General features: G+C 36.8%; 1 protein-coding gene across 2 annotated transcripts in view; it reads left to right on the top strand.

Annotated features, from left to right (window-relative positions):
• Window positions 1-24,130, top strand: part of Slain1 (SLAIN motif family member 1) — a 42,503-nt gene that overhangs the window by 1,234 nt on the left and 17,139 nt on the right. For both annotated transcript variants that reach the window (XM_070002774.1, XM_070002775.1), the window contains exon 2: window positions 11,567-11,700. In XM_070002774.1, the coding sequence (XP_069858875.1) occupies window positions 11,567-11,700 (134 nt within the window). The remainder of the gene's footprint in view (window positions 1-11,566; window positions 11,701-24,130) is intronic.

The raw sequence follows: 24,130 nt of genomic DNA, 5'->3' as shown, positions 1-24,130 counted from the left end.
TCTCTTCCTCAGAGAGAGATTCCAGTTTGCATTTGAAGTTGAGCATGCTCTGCTCTCCTTTGCTGGATTTTCACTGGTAATTTTTTTGCAGACACTGACTTGCTTTCCTAGATACGTTTGACCTCACGATCTTTCCCATCGGCGTTGGTGTGAGAAAAGACACACTTGTTAGAGAAGGCATTGGGGCGGGTTTGAAGGCACTTAAATAAATTAAAAAAAACCCAAGCACCCTAGGATCCAAGTAAGTTGTAGATTGAAAAATGCAATTAGAGAAACTTTATGTTTAGAAACTTGCAAAGTTGGTTAGCAGAAAACTTGTGACTGTCTGTATTGGTTCAGCTGTGTAGTTACCTTTGTCTGGTTTTTGTTTTGATTTGTTTTTTGGTGATTGATTAGGTTTTGGACATGAAGTTACCCAGTTCCTTGATTATGTGTTTTTCCCACCGATTGCTGGTGAGTAGGGGCCATTCATAGACTGACTTTTTTTTGGGTCTGTTGTGGGGCTTCAACTCTGGGCCTGGGTGCTGTTCCTGAGCTCTTCAGCTCAAGGCTAGTGCTCTACCACTTGAGCCATAGCACCACTTCTGGTTTTCTGGTGTTTAATTGGAGATCAGAACATTTCTGCCTTGGCTGGATTTGAACTGCAATCCTCAGATCTCCGTAGTTGAGTAGCTAGGATTATAGGTGTGAGCCACCGGTGCCCGGCTAGCCTGATTTTTTTTGCTTGGTTTTGTATGATTTCCTTGGTCACTAGACACATATACATACATACATACATACATACATACATACATACATACATACATACATACATACATACGTACATACATACAGTAGGATATAACCACATGAGTTGGAACCCAAGTTCCCAAGGGAGGGGAGTGGCACTCACCTCAACACAGTAGTGACTTGATGACTAAGTTGTCCTTTTATTTAGGTCCTTTCTTGTTTTCCCAAATTGGGCTTCCTCACTATGTCTGTCTTGTTGGGTGACTGCAAAGGAGGGAAACTAGAGATGGAGAGCCTTGTTGGTTTGCTATTGGAAATTCACTCTTAGGTGACGATTGGTAGTAAAGTACACTAGTTGGTTTGATTGAAAACTGTCCTCAGCTTTCCTAAGGCATGCCCACCATCCTTCTTTGTACTTCACTTTTATGAAGATGTGGACGTTAGGTGAAACAAATCAAGTAATCATCCTTCCTGGAACAGTTTGAAGCCATTCATTAGAGGCTAGACTTTAAAAGAAATTGTTTATTGTTTTGTTATTATTTTTGTGCATCTTTGGCTTTATTATTTTCAGCCTGAATTTGGAAAATAGTGCGAGGGTGGCTATTACATATAAGCCCAATGCTACTTTCAAATTGGAGAGATTTAGACCCTTCTTGGCCTTTTTAGATGATATACTTGAACAGTGTGAGGAAACTTGTTTTTTTCCATGTAGATACAGAGGAATAAACCCCAGCTTTGAAAAAACTCACTAAAAATTTTGTTGTCTTATTAGTTAATAAGTGTATTTGGCTTATAAGGTACATATATAATTTTAGTAGTTTCTTCTTTTGATTTCTACCGTGTTTAGTTATCCAACTGTTCCTAGGACTGTCATGTAGGCTTGTGGTTTGCCATTTTATTGGTTCAGGTAATACTGGCATTGCTAAAAAAGAGTCTGATTAGCACATTAGATTTTCAGATGGTTTTAAGTTATTCTAAATTAAAGTAGCTTCTGTTGATTTCATTCATCAAATATGTAGGTGAATAAATCAAAGCCTCAATACTTTATAGATACTTCTGTGGCCATATGGCACACTATTTATAGAGCATCTCCCTTAAACATAAGAATAGACCTCAGGTGGATAAACAAGGAGAGATCATTAATCTTGGTGAGATGCATGTGAAAATGTTAAGGTCACTTGATTTACAGAAAATTTGTGTATCATAACATTTTGTATCTTGTTTTTGTATTGCAATTTTGGCCTCTTGCAACACTTGACATTATGATGAAAAATATTTGCATATAAAGTATGTTTTAAAGTTAAAATTACTTGTTGCTCCGTGTGGTAATACACGTTTACTTAGGAGGCTGAGATTTGGAGAATCTTAGTTTCAGACCAGCCCAGGCAGAATTCTCTAGACTCCATTTCCAAAATGGGTAGCAAAAAGTAGAGCTAGCAGTATGACTCTAGTGGTAGATTGCCAGTCTAACAAGTATGAAGCACTGCTTCAAACCCTAGTACCTCCAGAAACAAAACAAAGGGTAACAAATACTTGTTAGTGTTTACAAAGCACTAAGAAGTTTCTTTATCATTGTAAAGTATCCAAATCGGTATTTTGTAATTTCACAAGAGTACTTTTCATTTCATTACCTGATAGATTTGTAGGATGACAACTTGTTTTCATTTCCTATGTACATTAAGAAACAACTAATGAGTGTATTGTGCCTGGTGATTTAAACTATATTTAAACTCATGAAGTATGTTATATGCATATATGAAAGTGTTGTAATGAAACCCCTTTGTGCAATTGGTATACACTAATGAAAAGGTAACTTAAAACTAGAAGTATGTATAAACTCACAAATACAACTCCTTTCTCTTGCTCCAATCCATTATTATGGCTCAGAATCAGTCCTATAAACATTCTGTAGATGCTCAAAACAAAGAACAAAAATCCCCTATAATTATATGTCATTATGCAGATAGATACATGGCAGGATTTTTACACTTACTTTAAAGCATTCAAACATATCTTGGATACCTTTGTAAATGTAGCTTCCTACATTTACACACTGTGTGATTACCTGTAATCACCAGAGTACAATTGAAGGACATCAGATTGGTGGGAAATGGAACCATCAGCTGCCTGCGAGACCTGGCTCAGCTGCTCAGTTCAACATGGAGAGACCTAAATGACTTATGTGAGATTCAGTAATTGTTTACTTAGAGTTTCAACTAAACTTTAGGTTGTGTGCACAGATTCACAAGTGTTATACCATTGACATTTTCTCACAAGCAGGGTTATGACAATCCAGTGGATTATAATTTAGTGCATTTACCAGCATTAAGAAAAATGAAGTGCAGCAAAATAAAAACTGATTAACTTGTTTCAATTCTACACATGTGTGTCCTAAGTAAATACATTTGTGTGTTACCGTCAAAGTGAGAAATGATCCAGTTTCTTTGTGTTGTTTGATGGAGTAATGGATTCAGAGAAACAGGTGAAAAGGGACAGCTCTTTGCAGATTGTGTAGCACCTTGGAAAGTCAAATCTTAGACACAAATCAAGAAGACAGACATTTTTTAATATAATAAAATGCCAAGAAATGGCCTGTCAATAGAAATACAGCATTTATAAGAGGGTTTATTTTAGTGTAGTGATAATTAATAGAATATTGAGACTGTGGAAATATGGCAGGAATTTCAAATGTGCCCAACTGGAAGGGGCAGGAAAATTATACAAGGGAAAATGTACACATTAAGGGAGATTTAATGAATGAGACGTTCATCTTCCTCGTTTAATACCAAGACCCCAGACAGCTGGCTAAAATCATTGCCAATTTTTCATCAAAGCTGGTGAACACCTTAAACTGTACATATGGCATGTCTAAATTAGCCCACCTAAACTGTTTCTTTTGCATAATTGATTTTCAGTGAAAAGACCAGAGGGTGCTTCACTTCCTGACAATGCTAATTGAAAAATGTTTAATGTTGTGCGAGAGCAAATGGAGATGACTGAAGTATATGAGATTCTTTTTTTTAGTGTGTGTATCAGTATGGGAGCTTGAATTCAGAGTCTGAGTTCTCTTGCCAGGCTTTTTGGCCGATTGGCTGGTGCTCTACCACTTGAATTGTGTCTTCAGTCCAGTATTTTGCTGGTTAGTTGGAGATGGAGTCTCAGGATGTCTTCAAATCTTGATCATCTAGATCTCAGCCTCCTAGTAGCTAGGATTATAGGTCGAGGCACCAACTCCCAGCCTTAGTTTTGTTCTCTCAGTTTTAACCTCGTGTGGTGGAGGTCCAGAATGTGAAATGTGTATATTAGAATGATAGTTTCTAAGCACCTACTTTTGGAAGGTATTGGAGACAAGTTGAAGGAAATTAGACTGTGACATTGCAGGCGGTAGTATTTCTAGTATTTGAAGAAATGTGATGAGGTCATTTGAGGCTTTCCAGATATTTTGACACCATTCAGCACACCATTAACGAAACTACTTAAGTGTAAGAGGAATTTGTTAGCCAAAGCAGGATCTTTGCATGTGATAGCAAGATAGGGTACTGTAAATGTCAGTGGCACTGTAACAAAAACAAATATGGTGATTCTGAGTTCTGCTTAGAAGGTTAGAATCATTTAAGGGTAGCATTCTTCTCCTTGCTTTTCTAATCTTGGAGGGATATTGTACTCAAGGGGTGCAAAGCTTACAGGATCTCCATAACTTTCCCCTTTTCTTTATTTAAGTCTAGTTCTAGGTCTCATGGTGGAAATAGTAGGCTCATATATGTGAACTTGTTCAGGAAAGTGAAGATGTAGTTGTCTTTTCTTCATTCCCAAACTTCACATCTCTTTTCCTTTCTCCTACTATCTTTCTATTTAATTAGAATGTTATTAGCTGAGCTGTGTGCATTGCCTTACTTATTTTGCCTCTGTTCCTCTCTTCCCTCTCTTTTACTTAAAAACATTCTTATAAAATTATTTCCCCACACACTGTAATGGAAACACAAACTTCATCAAGAAACTTATCTACATTTGATAATCTCTTCGATTTGTTTTTTAAAATTTCCTTTTTAGTCCTGTCCAGTCTAGAACTCTCAAGCCCAGTAGCCTATAGAGGCCCAGTGATACTATCATGAGAATCCATCTTGCCTATTTCTTGAATTTTTTATCATTGTATTTTGTTTGCATTAGGTGGTGCACAATTTCCTTGCTTCCACCAACCTTCACTTTCTGAGAAAGGGAACATTCATGAGATCTTGCAGATTTGAAAATATCTTTACCCTCATAGGAGATTCAGAGTTGGGAGAGGTATAAAAATGTTGTCCGTCATTCTTCCTTATATTCAAAGGCACTTTTCTATGTGTTGTATTTTTTTTTTTTTTATGTTCTAGCTACTATCTATCTAATAATCCACTGGGTAGCTAATCCTTTTTAGCGTTTTCTTTAGCTTTCTTTATCTGCTGTAAATATATCAAATTGTGTATTGTTATGTATAGATCTTTCTATTCATTGCTGTAGTGGGCATTTGTGGATGCTTTTACTATGGAGTCTGATGGTCTACCTTAACTCTTATTTTTTGCTTTAAGTCATTGTCTCTTATCTCCACCTCTCCCTCCTTCCCTCCTTTTTTCTTTTACTTGCCAGTACTGACACCAGTACTGGCATTAGAACTCAGGACTTCTCACTTGTTTACCTGGCACTTTCCCACTTGATCCATGCCTCCAGTCTAGCTTTTTCCTAGACTGGTAGAAGTGTGGAGTTTTCTGCCCAGGCTGGTCTTGAATGGAGATCCTCTGAATTTCTGCCTCATGAGCAGCTCAGATTGAACCTCCAATGAACATCTACATTTTTTTTCTTAAAGAAAAATTAGGTTCATTTTCTTCCATAATTTAATTTTCATATTTCTCTTTTCTCATTGCTAATCTGCATCATTATTTTGTTTTTGGGAGATTCCTTCAACTTGATATTCCAAATTTGTTTATTGATTCCTGTTTTTGTTACAATAGTTTTATTCTTCCGTAAGGAAGAGATTTTTTAATATGCCATTTTCTTCTGTGTGCACGTATCAGTTTCTCTTAGATAGTATCTATTCTAAGTTGTCTATTCCTTGTATTGTTTTTCTCTTTCATTCTAGTTTCTTTTGCTTTTATTTTTCTTTAATTTTGTGATGGTCCTGGGGCTAGAACTCAGGGTCTGGGCACTATCCTTGGGCTTTTTCTTTTTTGTTTTTCATTCAAGGTTAATGCTCTACCACTTGAGCTACACCGCTATTGTTGGAGCTAAGAGTCTCACAGACTTTCCTGTCTGGACTGCCTTTGAACCTTGATCCTCAACCTCCTGAGTAGCGAGGGTTTACATGCTTGAGCCACCAGCTCCTAGCTTAGTTTCTTTATTTTTAACCCTGGCATTTATGTTGATGCATCCAGTTACTCATGGCACTTAACGAAAGCTTTATTAAAGTACGCTCAGATGTACAATTGGATGGTCTTCGGCATGTGAATATGGCCAAGAAATTATCATAATGATGAAGACAGCTTACTTTGATGCTTAAGTTTTTTCTTTGAGGCTCTTTGCATTTCTTCCTTTCTAATTCTATCTACCGCCAATTTCGGCAGCTTCTGGTTTATTTTCTATCACTATGGATTAGTTGGCAGTTTCTATAGCTTTCTTTCAGTACAATCACATAGCATGCTCTCTTTTTTATTTGTTTTGAGTTGGCTTTTAAACTTTGTCTATGTTATCACATGAATCAGGAATTTGTTCCTTTTTATTGTGGGAACTATTAGATGGCCTGGATACAAGTGAACTGTGGTTTGCTGATCCACTCTTCTCTGGATGGCCATTGGGTTGTTTTCGATTTTGGGTTATAACAGGACTGCTGTGAACATTAACGTGAGTCTTTGTGCTACTACTCTTGTTTCTCTTGGGTAATCCTCATCACTCCAGTAACTGGAACAGATAGGAGGTGGGAGGCATGTTAAGTTTTTAAGGTGTTGCCAGACTGTTTTCTGAAGTAGTTATACCAGATTCCATGTCCACCAGCAGTGTGGATTTCAGTTGTTCTACATGCTTATCTGGCTCATGAGTAATTGCTTTGGTGAGGGTTTGCTTTTTGTGGTTGTTGTTTGATTTAATTTTAATTATTCTCATGGATGTATAGCAGTACTTCATTGTGGTTTGAATTTGCATCTTTTTTGTATCCTGTTTGCCACCAGTAGATCTTTGATGAAATTTCTTTTGAAATCTTTTGTTCATTTTTATTAGATTGCTTGTTACTGAGTACACACACACACACACACACACACACACACACACACACACACACACACACACACACACACACACACACACACACACACACACACACACACACACACACACACACACACACACACCACATAAAAGTTCTTTGCAAATATTTTCCCCAACGCATGTGTTGTCTTATTGCAGGAGTGTGTTTCAAACAGTAAAGATTTTTATTTTTGAGAGTGAAGTTTAGTGTACTAAGCTTTTAGTTTGAGAAATTGTATGTAAGCAGTATTTGCCAACCCAGGGACACAGACTTGCATCTGTGGTTTCTAACAAAAGGATTTTATAGTTTCAGGTTTTACAGTTTGGTTTGATATGTTTTGCATTAATCTTAGATACTGTGGGAAGTATGGGTGAAGGTTTACTTTCTTTTGTATGTGGATCCCTTTTTGTTCTAACATCATTTGTTCAAAAGACCACCTTTTCATTGAATTTCCCTCATATTGTATTAAAAGTTCTTATTCTAAGGATAGTTCTGTTTCTGGACCATTTTTCCCCCTTGATATATTTATCTTTAAGCTATACAAAGCTGTTGTATTACTATACCTTTGTCCTAAGTCTCAATCAGTTAGTGATGGCCATACAATGCATTGTTTTTAAACAGCTGTTTGCCTATGCTGAGAATTTCCCATTCCCATATAAATTTCAGAGACAGCTTCTACATAGAAAATATAAAACAATTCTCTTAGGATTTTTTTTCATTGGGATTCTATTAGTTACATAAATCAATGTAAGGAGAATTGATGCCATAAGAATATTTAGTTTCAGACCTACAAGTCTAGTATTTACATATTTTTTACTATCCCTTATTTTGTATTTTTTAGTGTACAAGTCATGCATATCTTTTGTCAAGTTTATCTTTTTTTTAAATTGTGAAAATACCATATAGAGGGGTTACCATTACATGGGCAAGATAATGAGTGCATTTCTTATCAAGCACTGTTGCCTCCTCCTTTGTTTCCCCTTCCCATCACTTCCCATTCCCCCCACCCCCCAAAGTTGTAAAGTTTGTTTTTTGACATAACAACTTGTACATCTCATTGTTGCAATGGGTCCACCTGTATCCCTAAATATTTAAACAATTTGTTTTTTCCCTTCCCCTCTACAAATCATACCAACATCAAATACAGTCATGCATATCTTTTGCCAAGTTTATCTTTAGGTGTCATGTGGTTGTTTTTTTTTAATGCCATTTTAAATGGAAAGTGAAATTTAAAAAGATCATTTTTTGTTGCAAATATGTGCAATACACAATCTCCCTACTTTAATCTGGTTCTATAGTATTGCTACTGAATGGATTCATTTTCATACCTTTTATTGTGGCATCATCTAGTTTTTTTTTTAAACATAGGTAACTCATCTTCTCTGCAGATGAATACAGGATAATTTTTCTCTATAGTCTGAATGTTCTTGTTTGTTGCCTGATTGCACTGGCTGGAGCCTCTGTAGGGTGCCGATGGAGATGATATCTTTGCTTTGTTCTACTATTAGAGGAAAAAATGTTCAATGTTTCATCATTGAGTGTACTTTCTTGTAACATCCTTAATCAGATATTTAATTGGACTGAGGACATTTCCTATGTTTCCAATTTACTAGGAATTTTTTAAAATCAGGAATTACTGTGCATTGTTTTTTCTTTGTTGAGATCATCATCATCATCATCATCATTATCATTATTATTTTGGTTTGTTTCTTTTGTTTTTCTTTCTCATTTTGGTTGGTACAGGAAGTTACCTTGACATTTGGATTTCTGAGATTAGTCCAACTTGGAAGTTATGAATTTTCCTCTTTGATATTATTGGACTCAACTTGCTAAAATATTTAGATTTTTGCATCTGTCCTTGAGTGAAATTGCTTTTAAAAATTTTTATTTTCTTTCCTATAATGTCAGTGTTATATGATCAGGATAAAAACAACATTATAGAATACCTTCCACTTTGTTTTTTTTGAAAAATATATGAAGAATTATATTTTCTTAAATTTGTATTAGAATTCAATAATAAACATTTCTGGCATGGACTTACCTTTGTGGATAGTGTTTTTACTTTTGAAATATTTTACTTTTAATCTGTTAAGATGGCTGCATTTAAAGTGAATTGTTCCTTTATCTTCATTTGAGACAAACTCTAGCTATGTGGTGCAGGCTGACCTTGAATTTAGTGATCCTTCTCCATCTGCCTCCTAAGCGCACGGTACTATCTCTGTAATGCTGTTAAATAGGAGAAAAAACTTGCCTACAAGCCCTCTAGATGATTTACTTGCTTTTATTTGCTAGGACTATATGCAGGGCTTCAGCCTGAACCAGTCTTGGAGAAAGGGGAACAGTGGAAGGTGTGATCTGTTAATAGCATCACTTGACAACTTGATAGAAATTCAAATTCTTTGGCCCATACCCCAAAGCCATTAAATCAGAAACCTGGGAGTGGAGTATAATCTAGCAATTAGTATTCGAAGCACCAGAGATTGGCAGGAATTATGCTACTTAGACTAGAAAGTGGTACGCTGTCTGTGCACACCAGGAGACTGTTAGCATGTGTCATGAAGTGGGGCCCATTAATTAATATTCTCTTAATAGAGATAGACTACATACTAAGGAAAGAATGATATATTACAATCACTGTAAATTGTTTCAAAGAGGTATTTATTTATTTATTTAATTTATGGAGTACTGGGGTTTGAGCCCAGGGCTTCACTGTTGTTAGTCAGGTACTCTACCATTTGAGCCACACTCCCAGCAGTTTTTGCTTTTTGAATGTGATCTCACTTTTTCCCTTGGTTGGCCTGGAATTTAATCCTCTTACATGTATACTTTCCGCATAACTGGGATGATATGCATGAGCCACTATTCTGCAATATACTTTAGAAATTCCCTCTGTAGCAAGAGTGTACAAACTATGTCCCTAGGGCAAATCAGGGCTGTTTCCTGCTTGTATGGCTGGAAAAAATGTTAAATATGAAAATGATGGGAACTTTGTTGTAATTTCATATGTTCTATAAATAAGATTTATAAGGACATAGCCAAGCATATGTAATAATTTTCATGTCATCCATGATGCTTTTGAGCTGGAACAGCAGAGTTGTGTTGCAACCAAGATTGTGTTCTGAAAACTAAAAGTATTTACTTGCTGGTCCCTTCATGAAAAAATGTGCCATTTCTGAGCTGTAAGAATTAAGGTACCAAAGAACAATGCATTCTCCTTCCTACTGTGAGTGGATAGGTAAAAGTCCTATAGAATTATAGTAAAAGTGTACATAATGAAGTGTGTTAGTGTAAGAATGTGTTCATTATATTTGTAGTAATCTTAAAGGTGTATTACTGTAATAAGATTTATAATTGGAATATGCTTAAGAAAAGAAAGATCAGCTGAGTGCCAGTGGCTCACGCCTGAAAAAATCCTAGCTACTCAGGAGTCTGAGATCTGAGGATCGTGGTTCAAAGCTAGCCTGGGCAGGAATGTCTGTGAGACTCTTATCTCCAATAAACCACTCAGAAAACCAGAAGTGGTTCAGTGGCTCAAGTGGTAGAGCTCTTGTCAAGAGCAGAGGGACAGCATTCAGGCCCAGAGTTCAAGCCCCATGACCAACAAAAACAAAAACAACAACAAAAAAGAAAGATCAATGACTAGATCCAGCAATTCCTGGGAAATAATCCTACCCTCTATACCCTTTCTTTCACTTTCTCTCTTTTGTAAAAGTTTTATTTTATTGTAAAGATGCTGTACAGAGGGGTTACAGTTACATGAGTAAGGCAATGAGTATATTTCCTGTCGAGCATTGTTACCTTCTCCTTTGTTTTTCCTCTACCATTCCCTTCCCTCCCCACCTCCCCAACTCCTCCCTCCTCCCACTGAAGTTGTAAAGTTCTTTTTCAATACAGTGTCTTATACATCTCATTATGAAATAACTGTTAAGCTTAAGTTAGCATTGTGTATCAGAGACAGAGAACTTCCATGGCTAGTTGCAGTGCCTCCTGGTGATTATTTTGAGTACTTCTCGTTTCTCTGACAAAGTAAAATGTTCTTAAAATGTATCTTTAAAGTTGGATCTTTGACTTTAATTTTTCAAAAGAAGCATCAACCCAAGTTAAGTGTAAATTAGAGATAGGAGAGATTTCATGTAAGGTTCTGAGCTTATTAGTATTTGGACAGATTTTCTTTAAATGCATGTAAGGCCATATCACATTTTCATCCGTTAGCCCAAGTTTGTGTATACAGTTCTGTTGCAAAAAAGAGATGAAGGGGTTCATTTTTAGACACTAGATCATAAGATCCTTAGGAGGCCTAGCCAGTAAGAAAAGCTCCTGTTCCCTGACTCTGAAACATAGTTTAGGGGAAATGGTTAGACATGTTTTTGAAGTAGTTCTCAGCAGGCTTTGGAAAGTAGCATGTTCTATTTGGGGAATATTTGCCTGTTAAAAACAACTTTTTGATACTTTGAAGTTTACAAATGCAAGTTCTTTTTCTATAGGAACTGTTAAATATATGTTTCCCTCAGAAGACCCGTATACTCTCTACCTATATTATACCTATAATGTAGATTTCCTTTTTTTAAGGTTGTATGTGGGCTCTTCAAAGACCTCATCAGAGAAATCCTTGAGTCCTTTGCAGTGGTGTAGACATGTCCTGGATAACCCGACTCCAGAGCTGGAAGCCGCCCGGCGTGCCCTGTGCTTCCGACTGGAGCAAGGTATTGTGAGCATTTACATTTACATTTACCAGCTCTTGCCACTCTGACTTGGCTTTTGTTGTTTTTAGTTTGTTTGAGACAGACACTGAAATTGAAAAAACAAACAAACAGCAAACCAGGAAACTTATTCCGAGGCACAGGTGTTGCATGCAATTTTTTTTCCTGCACACCAGTTTCTCAATATAACTGTATCTACCTTTGTGCTTGTTTTAGTGTGTATTGTAACATAGGAACTTCTTTTTTTTCTTTTCGAAAACATGCCGATAAATGAAAATTGTCAGTCTTCCATTTCCTGGAGTTACGAAACAGGTTGTATGCTGTATCCTAAAACAGAGAACTAGGATTCCATTGGAATCTGAATGCTAATCTTATCGGGCTCTTTCAGTGTTTAGTTAGTTGTGTAACTGGTGTTCCAACCTTCATAAACTAGGAAAGAATCTTTATAGTGTATATAACATTACTTAAGCTGCGGAGCCCAACAGAAATATAACTAATAGAGAGAAAAAAAAAGAGGAGGAGGAGAAGGAGGAGGAGGCAGTTATAAAAGTTATATTGTCTCTTAACCTTATGGCATCTGTTTCATTATCTAGTATCTTTTTCTGTTGCATAAAGCTCTTATATCCAGGTGACCTTGCAAGTACAGAGTCCTTCTCCCTTCCAGAGTAAAGACTCAGAGTCTTTGAGAGTAGGGTATAGGGAATCTTCATCAACAAGTTCAACGGCATGATTTATTTATTTTGGTTAGAGACCAGAACTTGAACTCAGAACCTGCTGCTTTAGCGTGTTGGCTAGCACTCTACCAACTGAGCCATGCTTCCAATCCCAAAAGCATGATTCTTATGTACACTGAAGCTTGAGAATGCTGCTTCTGAAGCTTGGCCTGGAATGGGCCATCTCGGGCTGCAGTTTTACCACCGCTGCTTTCATTGAGTTACATATACTTTCAAAAATGATTTTGAAAAAGCAGAGGAAAAACTTTTGTTCATTTGTCCAGTTATGACCCTTTTTATTGGCCAGAGCCTCAAGGAAAGACTAATTCATAAAAGGAATTCTGAGATCTTGGGGACATTTCTTGGCATGTTAGAGGTTTTTTTTTTTTGTCCTGTAAGTTGTTTAAATATTACAATACAGAGTTTAGAATTATGTGTGTGTGTGTGTGTGTGTGTGTGTGTGTGTGTGTGTGTGTGTGTATGTTAGAGGTTTTTTGTGCTGTAAGTTATTTAAATATAAATATTACAATACAAAATTTAGAATTATATATATATATATATATATATATATATATATATATATATATATATATATATATATATATATATATATGATTTGGTTGGGCACTGGTAACTCACATTTGTTATCCTAGCTCGTAGGCTGAGAGATGGAAGATCACTATTTGAGGCTAGCATGGGTAGAAATGTTTGCTAGACAACCCCACCCTCCCACCATCTCTAGGATGACCAGTGAAAAGCAGATCTATACGTCTGGCTCAAGTGAGCAAATTCAGAACTCTGAGTTCATACCCCAGTACTGCAAGAAACAAAGAAAAAAATTTTAAAAACTTAACGTTATTCCTTAACCAAATTTGTGTGTACACACACACACAGACACACACACACAGACACACACACAGACACACAGACACACACACAGACACACACAGACACACACAGACACAGACACACAGACACACACACACACACACACACACACACACACACACACACACACGCACGCACGCACCTTGCTTTTGCTGTAAGACTAAAAGATTTTGTTGTAAGGATCCGTAAATGATTTGGGCTGGGGATACAGTATACAGTGCTTCCTTGCCTAGCATGCCTGAGGCCCTGGCTTTGATGCCCAGCATAGTTGAGAAAAAGAGGCATATGGATTGTTTACTGCATAAAATTCTATTTTAGTGCTTATGCTTATGAAATGTCTATAGTTTTAAAAGTCTGAGCTTATGGGTATTAAGATAAAAATGAAAACATCAGATTCCTGCTCCTATTTTATTTCTCAGGTAAATTAGCAGAAGCCATTTGTTTTTATTTCTTCTTTCCACCTCCCCTCCGCTCTTGCTGGGAATTGAACCTAGGGCTTCGGGCATGCTCTGCCACTGTTCACTTGTTTATAAATTTCATTTCTTGTCTATTGGCTTCTGTTCCCAATTTAAACATTGTCCATTAACATTTGACTTCGATTTTGTAGGCTTAATCCTTTTAACACTTTGCTTGTATCTCGTCTCTGCATATCCTTCCATTGTGGCTTTATATAAATTTTAGAATGCATGAGTATCAACTATGTTAGAAACATTTATAAGGCTTGTGATATTTTATTATATTTCTTTTGTCATTAACATTTTTGGTTTTTACTTTATTCTAAAAAGACATCCTGTTGCTTATTTTGCTTCTGGCTATTAGTTTATTACCAGACTTTACCAGACTCACAAGTCCAGGGATTGGTCTTGTTTTTGTTCCTCCTGGCCACAGCCTCTGCTGTCTTACTCTCTTTAGAATTGGTCCTTTGCATCTTCCTCACAACTGTCATGATGGAATCTCCTTTTGCTTTATCCAGGGAGTTCCTCTGGCTTCTCTTCAATGTTCCTCTGATTCTTGATGCTGAGACTTCTGTTTCCTTATATTTCCTCCTTCATGGAACCCATTCTTCAATTCCAATTTAGAGTGAGTAGGAAGTGAAGGAATGTATGTAGAAGGTGAGCTTTGAGAAGTTGTATGTTTAGAAATGTATTTATTCTATCCTCCCTCTAACACTGGTTTGTTCTTTGGGCTAAGCCTAGAATTCTAGGTTAAAAAACATTTCCCACATTTTTTGTGGGTGGTGGTGGTGGTGGTAGAGGTGGTGGAGAGATGTTTCTTTACCTGTAAAGATACTTGCTAGAGTTTTTAGATTTTAACTGAAGAGTTTTAGAAGTAGTTTATTTAACAACATTAAAATGCTTAGAAAACCTTCTTGGTTTGGCCTTTTTCTTCTGCTTCTTAGATCTACATGTATGAGTTGGACATCTCTAACCTGAAAATGCAAATCCAGATTTCTCCAAACTCTGAAAAATTTCGAGAGCCAGTATAACATTATAAGTGGAGAAATCCCAAACCATGAAATTTTAGTTTATGCACAAAATTATTCAAAATATTGGTTAAATTATATTCAGGCTACTGACTGTAAGATACATATGAAACAAATGTATTTTGCATTTGGGTTTGGGTGCTATCCCCAAGACACCTCATTATGAAGATGAAAATATTCCAGAATTTGAAGAAAATCTGAAATGTGTACCATGTCAGGTTGTAAGCATTTCATATATGGTCTATTCAATCTATATTCCATTTGTGAAGTGCCCATCTTTAGACTTTCCTACTGCCTTCTACTCTGTCAGATAAAAGTAACAAAGCCCCATAGACTTCCATGGGTAGGATTAACTCACATGATTCCATAAATTGGAATAAGGATAATATAGAGATTTTGATAAGTCCATGTCATGAGGGTGGGATGTTAATCAAATAATGATCCAAAAGCTTATCTCAGTAATTCAAAACACTCAGTATGTGGCTCAGTTAATATGGGGCCAGGTAATAAAAGCTTATCTTGACGTAAGGTGCTCAAATACCCTTAACTATTGAATCAGGACAGGTCACATTTAAGGAGTGTAGTTTCACAAATAGCATAGACCTGCATAATTACTATCCTGGGTCATGTTTCTCTAGCATTCTCTCTTATTTCCTCCAGTATTGTCCAGGAAAGATGTGAACAGACAGTCTTCTTTCATTGAGCTTTTCTTTTATCTTTCTATAACTGCTCCCAATCTTGTTTCAGTGGTTATGAGGGAGGGTTTACTTCTATAGTTAGCCAGTGAAGAAGAAAGTTGTGGACTGACCCAGTGTGCTGATGCTGGCCTTTTCATTGGTAAAAACCACACAGATTGAACCAAGACACTAAAAAGCTTATCAAGTATTTGTCTCCTGGAAACTGTCCAGTCTCTCCTTGCTTGGCCTAAGATGCTATCCCTGTCAGCTCAAGTTTCCATTCATGAAGTGCTCTGTCAAATTTGGAACACAAAATTAAAACTTAGCTTATGGAGTTCATTTTAGGTAAGGTTTACAAAGGATTCCTTTCTCCCTGGAAAAATTAATTTGAAAGCAGAACTAAGATTTTTGTGCAGAGACAAGGTCTCCTGATATTTAGTAGTATTTCTGTGTGCTCAAAGTTGAAGACAGGTGCTCTTACTAAGGGTTTCTTCTATTTTATCACATTTGCTCTGCTCTTATATTCAGAATAGCCTCCATGCATTTGTTTTAGTATTGGCAGTGATCTAGTACAATAAGTTAGAAATAGCCAGGGATTGTATGTAGTTTCTGTCTGTTATATCCAGCAACCTGGATATAATGTGTTTGTCAGATCCTTAAACAATCTTTTGCTCTTACCTATTGTTGATTCTATATGTGTTATGTTTATTGTTCTACATTTTCATCTTATTTAGAAAGGTATATATAGCTGAGTAATGGTGGTTCATGGTCTGTATTCCTAGCTACTCAAGAGGCTGAGTTGTGAGGATTACCCTTTGAAGTGAATCCAGGCAGAAAAGCCAAACGTGGAGGTATAGCTCAAGTGGTAGAGTGGCATCCTTGGCCAAAAACTAAGCAGGAGCACAAAGCCCTGAGTTCAAGCCTCAATACCAGTACACACATGCCATGCACACACACACACACACACACACACACACACACACACACACACACACAAGGAATTTATTAAAATAATTAGCATGACAGTGTGTAATAGTTGTTGCAGCAAATTTGTAAGTGAACATATTATTTTGTTACCCATGCCTACTGAGAAACAAAGTAATGGAAGTTCTTCCAAAGAAGGTTGTGTGTGTGTGTGTGTGTGTGTGTGTGTGTGTGTGTGTGTGTGAGAGAGAGAGAGAGAGAGAGAGAGAGAGAGAGAGAGAGCACGTGCATGCATGTAAGTGTGTGTGCTAGGATTAAACCCTAGGCCTCCTGCATGCTCAGCATGTTTTCTACCACTGAGATCCACCCTCAAATCCCCAAAATAGTTTCATTCTGCTTTCATACTGACATGATGCTGATTAAATTTGACTGTATGAGAGTGAAATTGGTTTTATTGTTTATGCCTATTTTTGAGACTTCTAAAAAGTACAGCCAAATTTAAGTAAGAATTTCTAGATGCTTGTTTTCTGAAATATTGGGGTTTAATCAGAGATGATTAGGATGCTTAGTAGTGTAAAGTACTGAGTACTTATTAGCTGCAGCCATGGTGCTAAGGGTAAGTACTGAAGATTCAGAGGCAAACAAGACCAGCTTAGTGGCCAGGTGCCCGTGGCTCATGCCCATAATCCTAGCTACTCAGGAGGGTGAGATCTGAGAATCATGGTTCAAAGCCAGCCTGAGCGGGAAAGTCCCTGAAACTTTTCTCCAATAAACCACTGAGAAAACCAGAATTGGTGCTGTGGCTTAAGTGGTAGAGCACTACCATTCAGCTGAAGAGCTGAGGGACAGCACCCAGGCCCAGAGTTCAAGCCCTATAACTCACACACACACACAAAAAGCCCAGCTTAATGCCTCACTTTTGGAGTCTGTCCAATGCAAGGAACAGATGATAGTACCCATGCCTTTTGTTCTGTATTTTCCTCTGCCTCAAATCAGGGGTGTGATGCTAAGAGGAGACCTAACTAAGTTTGAGAGGTTTCCCATCTGGGTTTTGAAAGTTGGTGAGAGAACCAGCCCCATCACTGTGGGGTGATGGTAGAAGAGTTGTCATAGACCATAGGAACAGAACAAAGGCCTTGCAATAGGAAGAGAAGTCCAACATGAAAGAGACTAGCTGGGCATTGTGGTTGGGTGTGATGGGAACTGAAGAGGGACAGATCCTTACCTGGAAGACTTTGTAGACAGGCACTCTAGTGTACTGTCTGAGCCATACCCCTAGCCCTTTTTGCTTTTGTTATTTTTCTACTTGCGTCTCATATTTTCCCCTGTATGGCCTGGATGAAGAGCTTGAAATAGGGCCTCATGAATTTTTTGCTGCAACTGGCCTCAAACCATATCCTTCTTGACCTTGGCCTTTGAGTAGCTAGAATGACAGTTGTGAACCACTGTACTGAGCAAAAGATCAAATGTTTAACTTGGCTCCAAATTCTGAGAAAACTTTTGGAAAGTGGAAAAGGTGGGTAAAGGGAAAGAGATTTCTGCTTTAGACCTTTAGCTTTATTTTGATGTTCATTGGGGAGCAGATATTTTACTGATGTCATGAATGGATTTGTTTGGGACCATAAGATAGTTTTCTCTTGATCAAAACACTAAATTTGTATATTAACTTTCTACTGCCTTTGAAGATGAAGAGGCCAGAGGCCCTCTGGAATATAAAGGAAATATATTGTGCTCCAAACTTGAAGAAGAACATTTTAGTCCAAGAGACACTGGAAAGGAAGGATTTTTGGGAGTTTTGATCTCCTTGTTCTTCTATTGGGGAACTTCACAGAGCTTTCTGACAGTTGACTGGGTTTGGCTTTTCTACCAGAGTGAGAAGACTCTTGTAAGTGACCTTCTTTTTGGAATGAGCAGGACTCTCTTCCTTTCAGACAGGTGATTATTTAGCTAATTTTTTTCAGAGAATTAAACTCCATAGCATCTTTATTTATGTAATGATTGCAGTTTAGAACTTGTAGGATCTTCTGGGTGGTAGTTATGGCTTCCATTGTGGCCTTAGTCTGAACTGGAAACAGCTGACTAGTTTGCATAACAATGTCACATTGGTAGCCTGTCTAGGTCACTCTTTGTTTTCCTGTTCAATGATTACTTTCATTAAAATCTCCTTACATATTCTGTGGCTATTCTCATTATCTTCAAATTTGATTTAAGTGAACAGGCCTAAGAGGAAAAGGGCTTCCACTAAATAGAATTTTTTCTTTTTGTTTATGGTACTAGGCTTTGAACTCAGGACCTCACACCAGCTGGGTAGGCACTCTACCTCTGGAGCTATACCTCCAGTCATGCATATATACTTATATGTATTTATATATATTTATATACTTAGATATTTATTTGCATATATACACGTGTATATGTGTATACACATACATGTTTGTATACACACACACACACACACACACACACACACACACACACACATTTAACTATCTCTACCTCCCAAGTAGCTAGGATGATAGCTAGTTACCACCACTCTTGGAAATACAAATATTAAACAGGAATTTTTTCTTTGCAGTACTGGGGATTGAACTCAGGACTTTGCACTTGCTAGCAAGTAGAGAAATTGTTACACATTCCTTTGAAGTGAAATTTCTATAAAGTTTGATACTTACCTCATTATGGAAGTCTGATGATCACTTGGAATTACAAGAGCATTCTGGTCTTGGGTAATACTGGATTCAATCTATGTGTGCTTTAGGCTAATGTCCTATCTTCAGTGTTGGTCAGTGATAATGAGAACAAAATGACCATCCACAGGAGCTCCCCTTCTGATCCTCATTTCTCAGGTGTACTTTTACTATCCATGTTGTTAGAGAGATCTTCCAGAAATACAGTAGTCAGAAATGCCAGCCAGGATAAGCTATGAGTAAGATCTGAAAAATAGAAAAGATCTTATTCTTTAATTGTGACACTTATCCAATGAGATTATAATAACTACTATGACCTAGGAAACACTTGACCTATTACATTTTAACATTAAATAAATGAAATAAATGGTATTAAGTAATAAGCCTTCCTAAACACAGTGAAATTTTGTAGCTGACATTGAGCAAGTGTTTATTAAATGTTACTTGTCATATTAGTTTTAGAACCTCTTAGTTCATTTAAACCAAATAAATATATTTTAAGCTTAATTGTAATGTTGAAAGGACCTTTCTTGAGTAGATTAGTGATTAAGTAATTGAACTTGTATTAGATGTTAATTAAGGGTGATATGAGAATCATGTTTTGTAGATGTCCACATTTTGAATACAACTAAAAGTTTAAATAACAAGTACTTACAGTGTCCTGGAGTCATAAGCCCTTATACATACATATTACAGTTATTTCTTTTAAATTGAATTTGTCATTACAGGTTGGATAAATGTGAACTGTAAAAAAAGATTTAAATTATCTTTCTAATAGGTTTTCTGTCTGTAATTTGAAGATTGAGAAACTTGGAATAACAACTATTTACCCTAGTAACTAAATGGTTCCTAACAGTACCCATTAGATCACTAACCCTTTCCTTGTATGGAATTGACCATTACATTACAGTTCAATCCTCTTTATTTTGTGTGTGTCAGAGAAAGAGCATCATGAGTATATGTTTACAAGTAGTGGTAGGACTTTCTAGACCCCATATGTTTGTCAAATCAGTCTTGGAGCACTATGGAGAAATTAATGCCACTCACGTTTAACCAGTAAAAAATAGTAGATCAGATAAGCAGCCGACCATATGTTACCACTCTAGGCTGCTTGTTCAGGCTGGAGCGAGCTCAATGGTGCTGACATATGGCGGCTTGCTTTTACCTCAGCCAGGGCAGTTTAGAAGAGTGAAACAGTTCAATACCATCTTCATTTTGGTTTCAAAATTCTTCTTAAGATTTGTCCAGATATTTGACTATGTCTGTACACCAAGTATGTGTGTAGGCTGTAGGTGCTCATGGTATAATATAAAGTCCTGTAGCACATTTCTACTGAAGAGAATTGTTATGGAAAGGAAGGTTTTTCTGTCTTGGTAGTTTGTGGGCATAGATGAAAATGCTGTGGTCTGGATCAAGCTTCCTGTTAATGGGAGAATAAAAAGTATTTCAAGAGCCAATGTCCTTTTTACCTTCACTAATTTTTGGCCATAGTTAGTATTCATGCAGACCATGTAATTGAATTCCTGTGTATGGTGTGAATTGAGGCCTGACAGCCTGTAGCATGAAGAAAGGAAAATGCAGAAGGATTGGAGGGCTGGTAACCTGGCCTTGCTTCCTTCTCCTTTCCAGAACTGTGGGTTACTGAACCTTATTATTTAAGAGTCAAGATAAGATTTGAACAAATTATCTATGTCGATAATAATAATAATGATGACATAGCATCTATAGCTTACTTTCTTTGATGTGGTTCTTGAACAAACAAGTAAGAACTGTTGACTATCCTGTTCGTACTGTTGAGTGTTTATGGTTCAGTGCTTTGTTTCCCTACATGTGGCTTACTGCATTTACTCTACCTGAGTGTTTTGCTTATGTATAGTTGAGGACTTTGTCTTGTCTTAATGAGCTTATCAGAGAAGTCTTCTAATTAATGTCTCAGTCATCAGTCCATATGGGGAATTACTTATTCCATCATCTATAGGGCTGTATCATCATAAAATAACATCTCTAATTCTGTCTTTCTTCTTCTCAAAGTCAGGACATTAACTGTATCTTAAGGAATGTACTGTTACAAGCATATGAATTTTACCCACCTTCCCAGCTCCTTTCTCACATGTACCCTGAGCATTGGCCTAAACATTTGTCAGTCCTTGACTCTACAGTGGTCTTTCCTGCCCCATACTTTCATATGTACTCTCTCTACCCGAGGTGGCATTTTGTCTCACAAGAGAGATTCCTGATCTTTAGCCACTAGTTTTGAGGCCCTGATTACAGGAAGTTGTGGGAACTCTAGAGAACATGCAGTATGGGAGATCTTCATAGTGGTTTAGTTTAAAACTTCTGGGAAAGAAAACCTTGGCAAGCAGGATGCATTTAATCAATGCATCAGAGTTGTTTGGGCCAACTCTGTGCTATTCTAAGGAATGGAATTAAAATTACATAACCCATGTCATCTCAATTTTTCTTATAGGCAGACCTTTTATAATGGATAGAACTTTGGAATAGGAATATAGGAAAATTTCACTGTTATTTAGATTTTTTTTTGCCTATTTTCTCCTTTGGCAAAATTCTCTTATTCTTCCTATAACATTTTGATCCTATTTGAGTCTCTCAAAACAACCTAATAAATTTACATGAAAATACAATGAAGGAGATAAAATATCCTCTATAAAAGTTCTTCAGGCCTTAGGTTATGGCTCAAAAGGTAGAACAGTGCCTAGCAAAGTTCAAACCCTAGTTCATCCCCCACCCCTTGTTCCTTACAAAAACTGGTTTCTGTTAAATTTTTTACAACTCTCCTTACATGGAGAAGAATGTTCGACAAGAAATGTACTCATTCTCTTACTGATGTAACTGTAACCTCTCTGTACAGCATCTTTACAGGAAAATAAAATTTAAAAAAAGAATAGGAGGATGCAATCCTTTCCGCTACTTTCCCTTCCCTTCCTCCACTGTACCCTGGGGCAGTAATAGAGAACCTTTGTTTTGTGGGCTTGCCTCTACAATAATTCTCCTCCCTCTTCTTAAAAGCCTCAGTGCTGAAGAACAATGTGGAACATTCTTTCTTGCAATAGACGTTAATTGTGTTCTTAGTTGGGATCTTGCTGTCACAGCCACAATAACTGTGTCATTGTGTGGGGAGGCTGGGTTACAGTAGAGGTTGTACAGAATAATGAATGCTGTTTACTCGTGATGTGTCGGTCCCTAGCATCTGTGGCCGAGAACACACAGTCACTGTAATTCGTCTGGCTAGTGATCAAACTGATATAAAATAACATCATCTGTAAGCAGGAGATACAGTCACAAAGAACTATTGACCTTTTTTTTTTAAAGAGAATTTTTAATGAGACCCATCTAATAATCAAGATGAGAGCAGCTGTATTGTGTGTGCTGCACGTTAACCCCTATTTTGGAGTGTATTTCAGGGTGAAGTTGACCTGTGTGGAGCTGAGAGAACAGGGAGCACACTTCTGTGCTCTGACCCAGAGCAGTAAGGCCTGCAGAAACACAGTAGACTACAGGTTGGATGTAAGGGACATACAGGGCTGTGTTAGTTGAGAACCACATTTCAGTAAATACCGGCCATGGAACTTGTGCATTTTGAGTGTTACAGTAAATAGTTTCCCTTCTTACTTCTTCACTTACATAGGAAAAGACCACACACACACACACACACACACACACACACACACACACACACACACACACACACACACACACACACACACACACACACACACACACACACACACACACACACACACACACACACACACACACACACACACACAGTTGTTGGAATGTAGTGGGACTTATTTAAGAATTCTTGCTGAAGTAAGAGGAAACATTGATCTTAAGTAATACTGATGGGAGTTTTCAAGGATCCTAGTTTGGAGGTGATTGTTCTTCAACAGCTCATTCGCATTTCTCATTAGAAGGGGTTTGGGAAGTGCATTTCAAATGCTCCTTTCTTCATGTTTTGTCAAATTTCCAGTAAATATAAACTAATGTATTGCTGTATTACTGTAACCCATTTTTTTCTTTTTTCTTTTGGTCTCTTAGTGTCCTACTTAATATGTATGTAACTGATTACTTTTTAGGAAATGTACAGTTTGTTTGCCCAATTGAGTTCTATGAAGAACCAGCAGATGATGTTTGGTGTAATTTCCTAAAAAATTTTTTTTTTTAATGATTTTGGAGGTCTTTTTCATGATCCTACCACTTAGAGTTAATAGGGAGATGATAGTTTTGTCTAGGGGAAATAAACCAATTAAGATAAGTGAGGTAATGTGAGAATTAGATCATCTTAGTCATTGTGAGTACAGTTTCTTAATGTTACTTTAAATACATCCATATCAAAATGGTATTAAGATATTAATGTATATAATCTAACTTAAGTTACATGTAACAGTATATATGCTTTTCAGAAAACTTGTATTTTTGAAAAAAATTTGGCTTGAAAACAAATGTACTTAAAAAAAGAGATGACCAATAGTTTATAACTGTTCTTATATTGTAGTGTAGAAATCTCTTCCCTAATTTGTAGACTATTTTTCCCTAAAAACTGTTTTAGACTCAAGGCCAGTTAAACAAAATAATCATTTTAAGTGTCTTCTGATATTAAATACAGTGAAAATAGACTGAAAACATTTAGGAATGTGAACATTAGGAATGTTCCATAATTTCTAAATGCTCCATAATTTCTAAAGACTATAAGGCTTTTAAAAAAAGTTTAATATTATTCTTTTTATATTAATAAAAACATACCTTTATTCAGAAGTAGAAAACATTTCTAATGTAGAAACTGAAAACAAAGTTTTATTTTCATGCAGGCCTACTGGCTTTCAAAGTGAGATTGATTTGATTTTTCTTAGTTGATGTGTAAATTGGTGCTCACGCACAAGTTGACTATTTTTATACATTTTTCCTTAGATAAATAGAAATCAGTTAAGATATTCTTATGAAAAGTACTTTTGGTTATCTCTCCCCTACCCCCACTTAAAAAATTTTAGTTTCTTCCTTTTCCCTTTCTGACAAAGCAACATCTGCTTCTGCATAGCTAAC

This window comes from Dipodomys merriami, unplaced genomic scaffold (genome assembly GCF_024711535.1).
Source record: "Dipodomys merriami isolate MVZ:Mamm:240054 unplaced genomic scaffold, mDipMer1.0.p SCAF_6, whole genome shotgun sequence".
In the NCBI taxonomy this organism is placed as follows: Eukaryota; Metazoa; Chordata; class Mammalia; order Rodentia; family Heteromyidae; genus Dipodomys; species Dipodomys merriami.
This window is presented reverse-complemented; position numbering and strand designations above follow the sequence as displayed.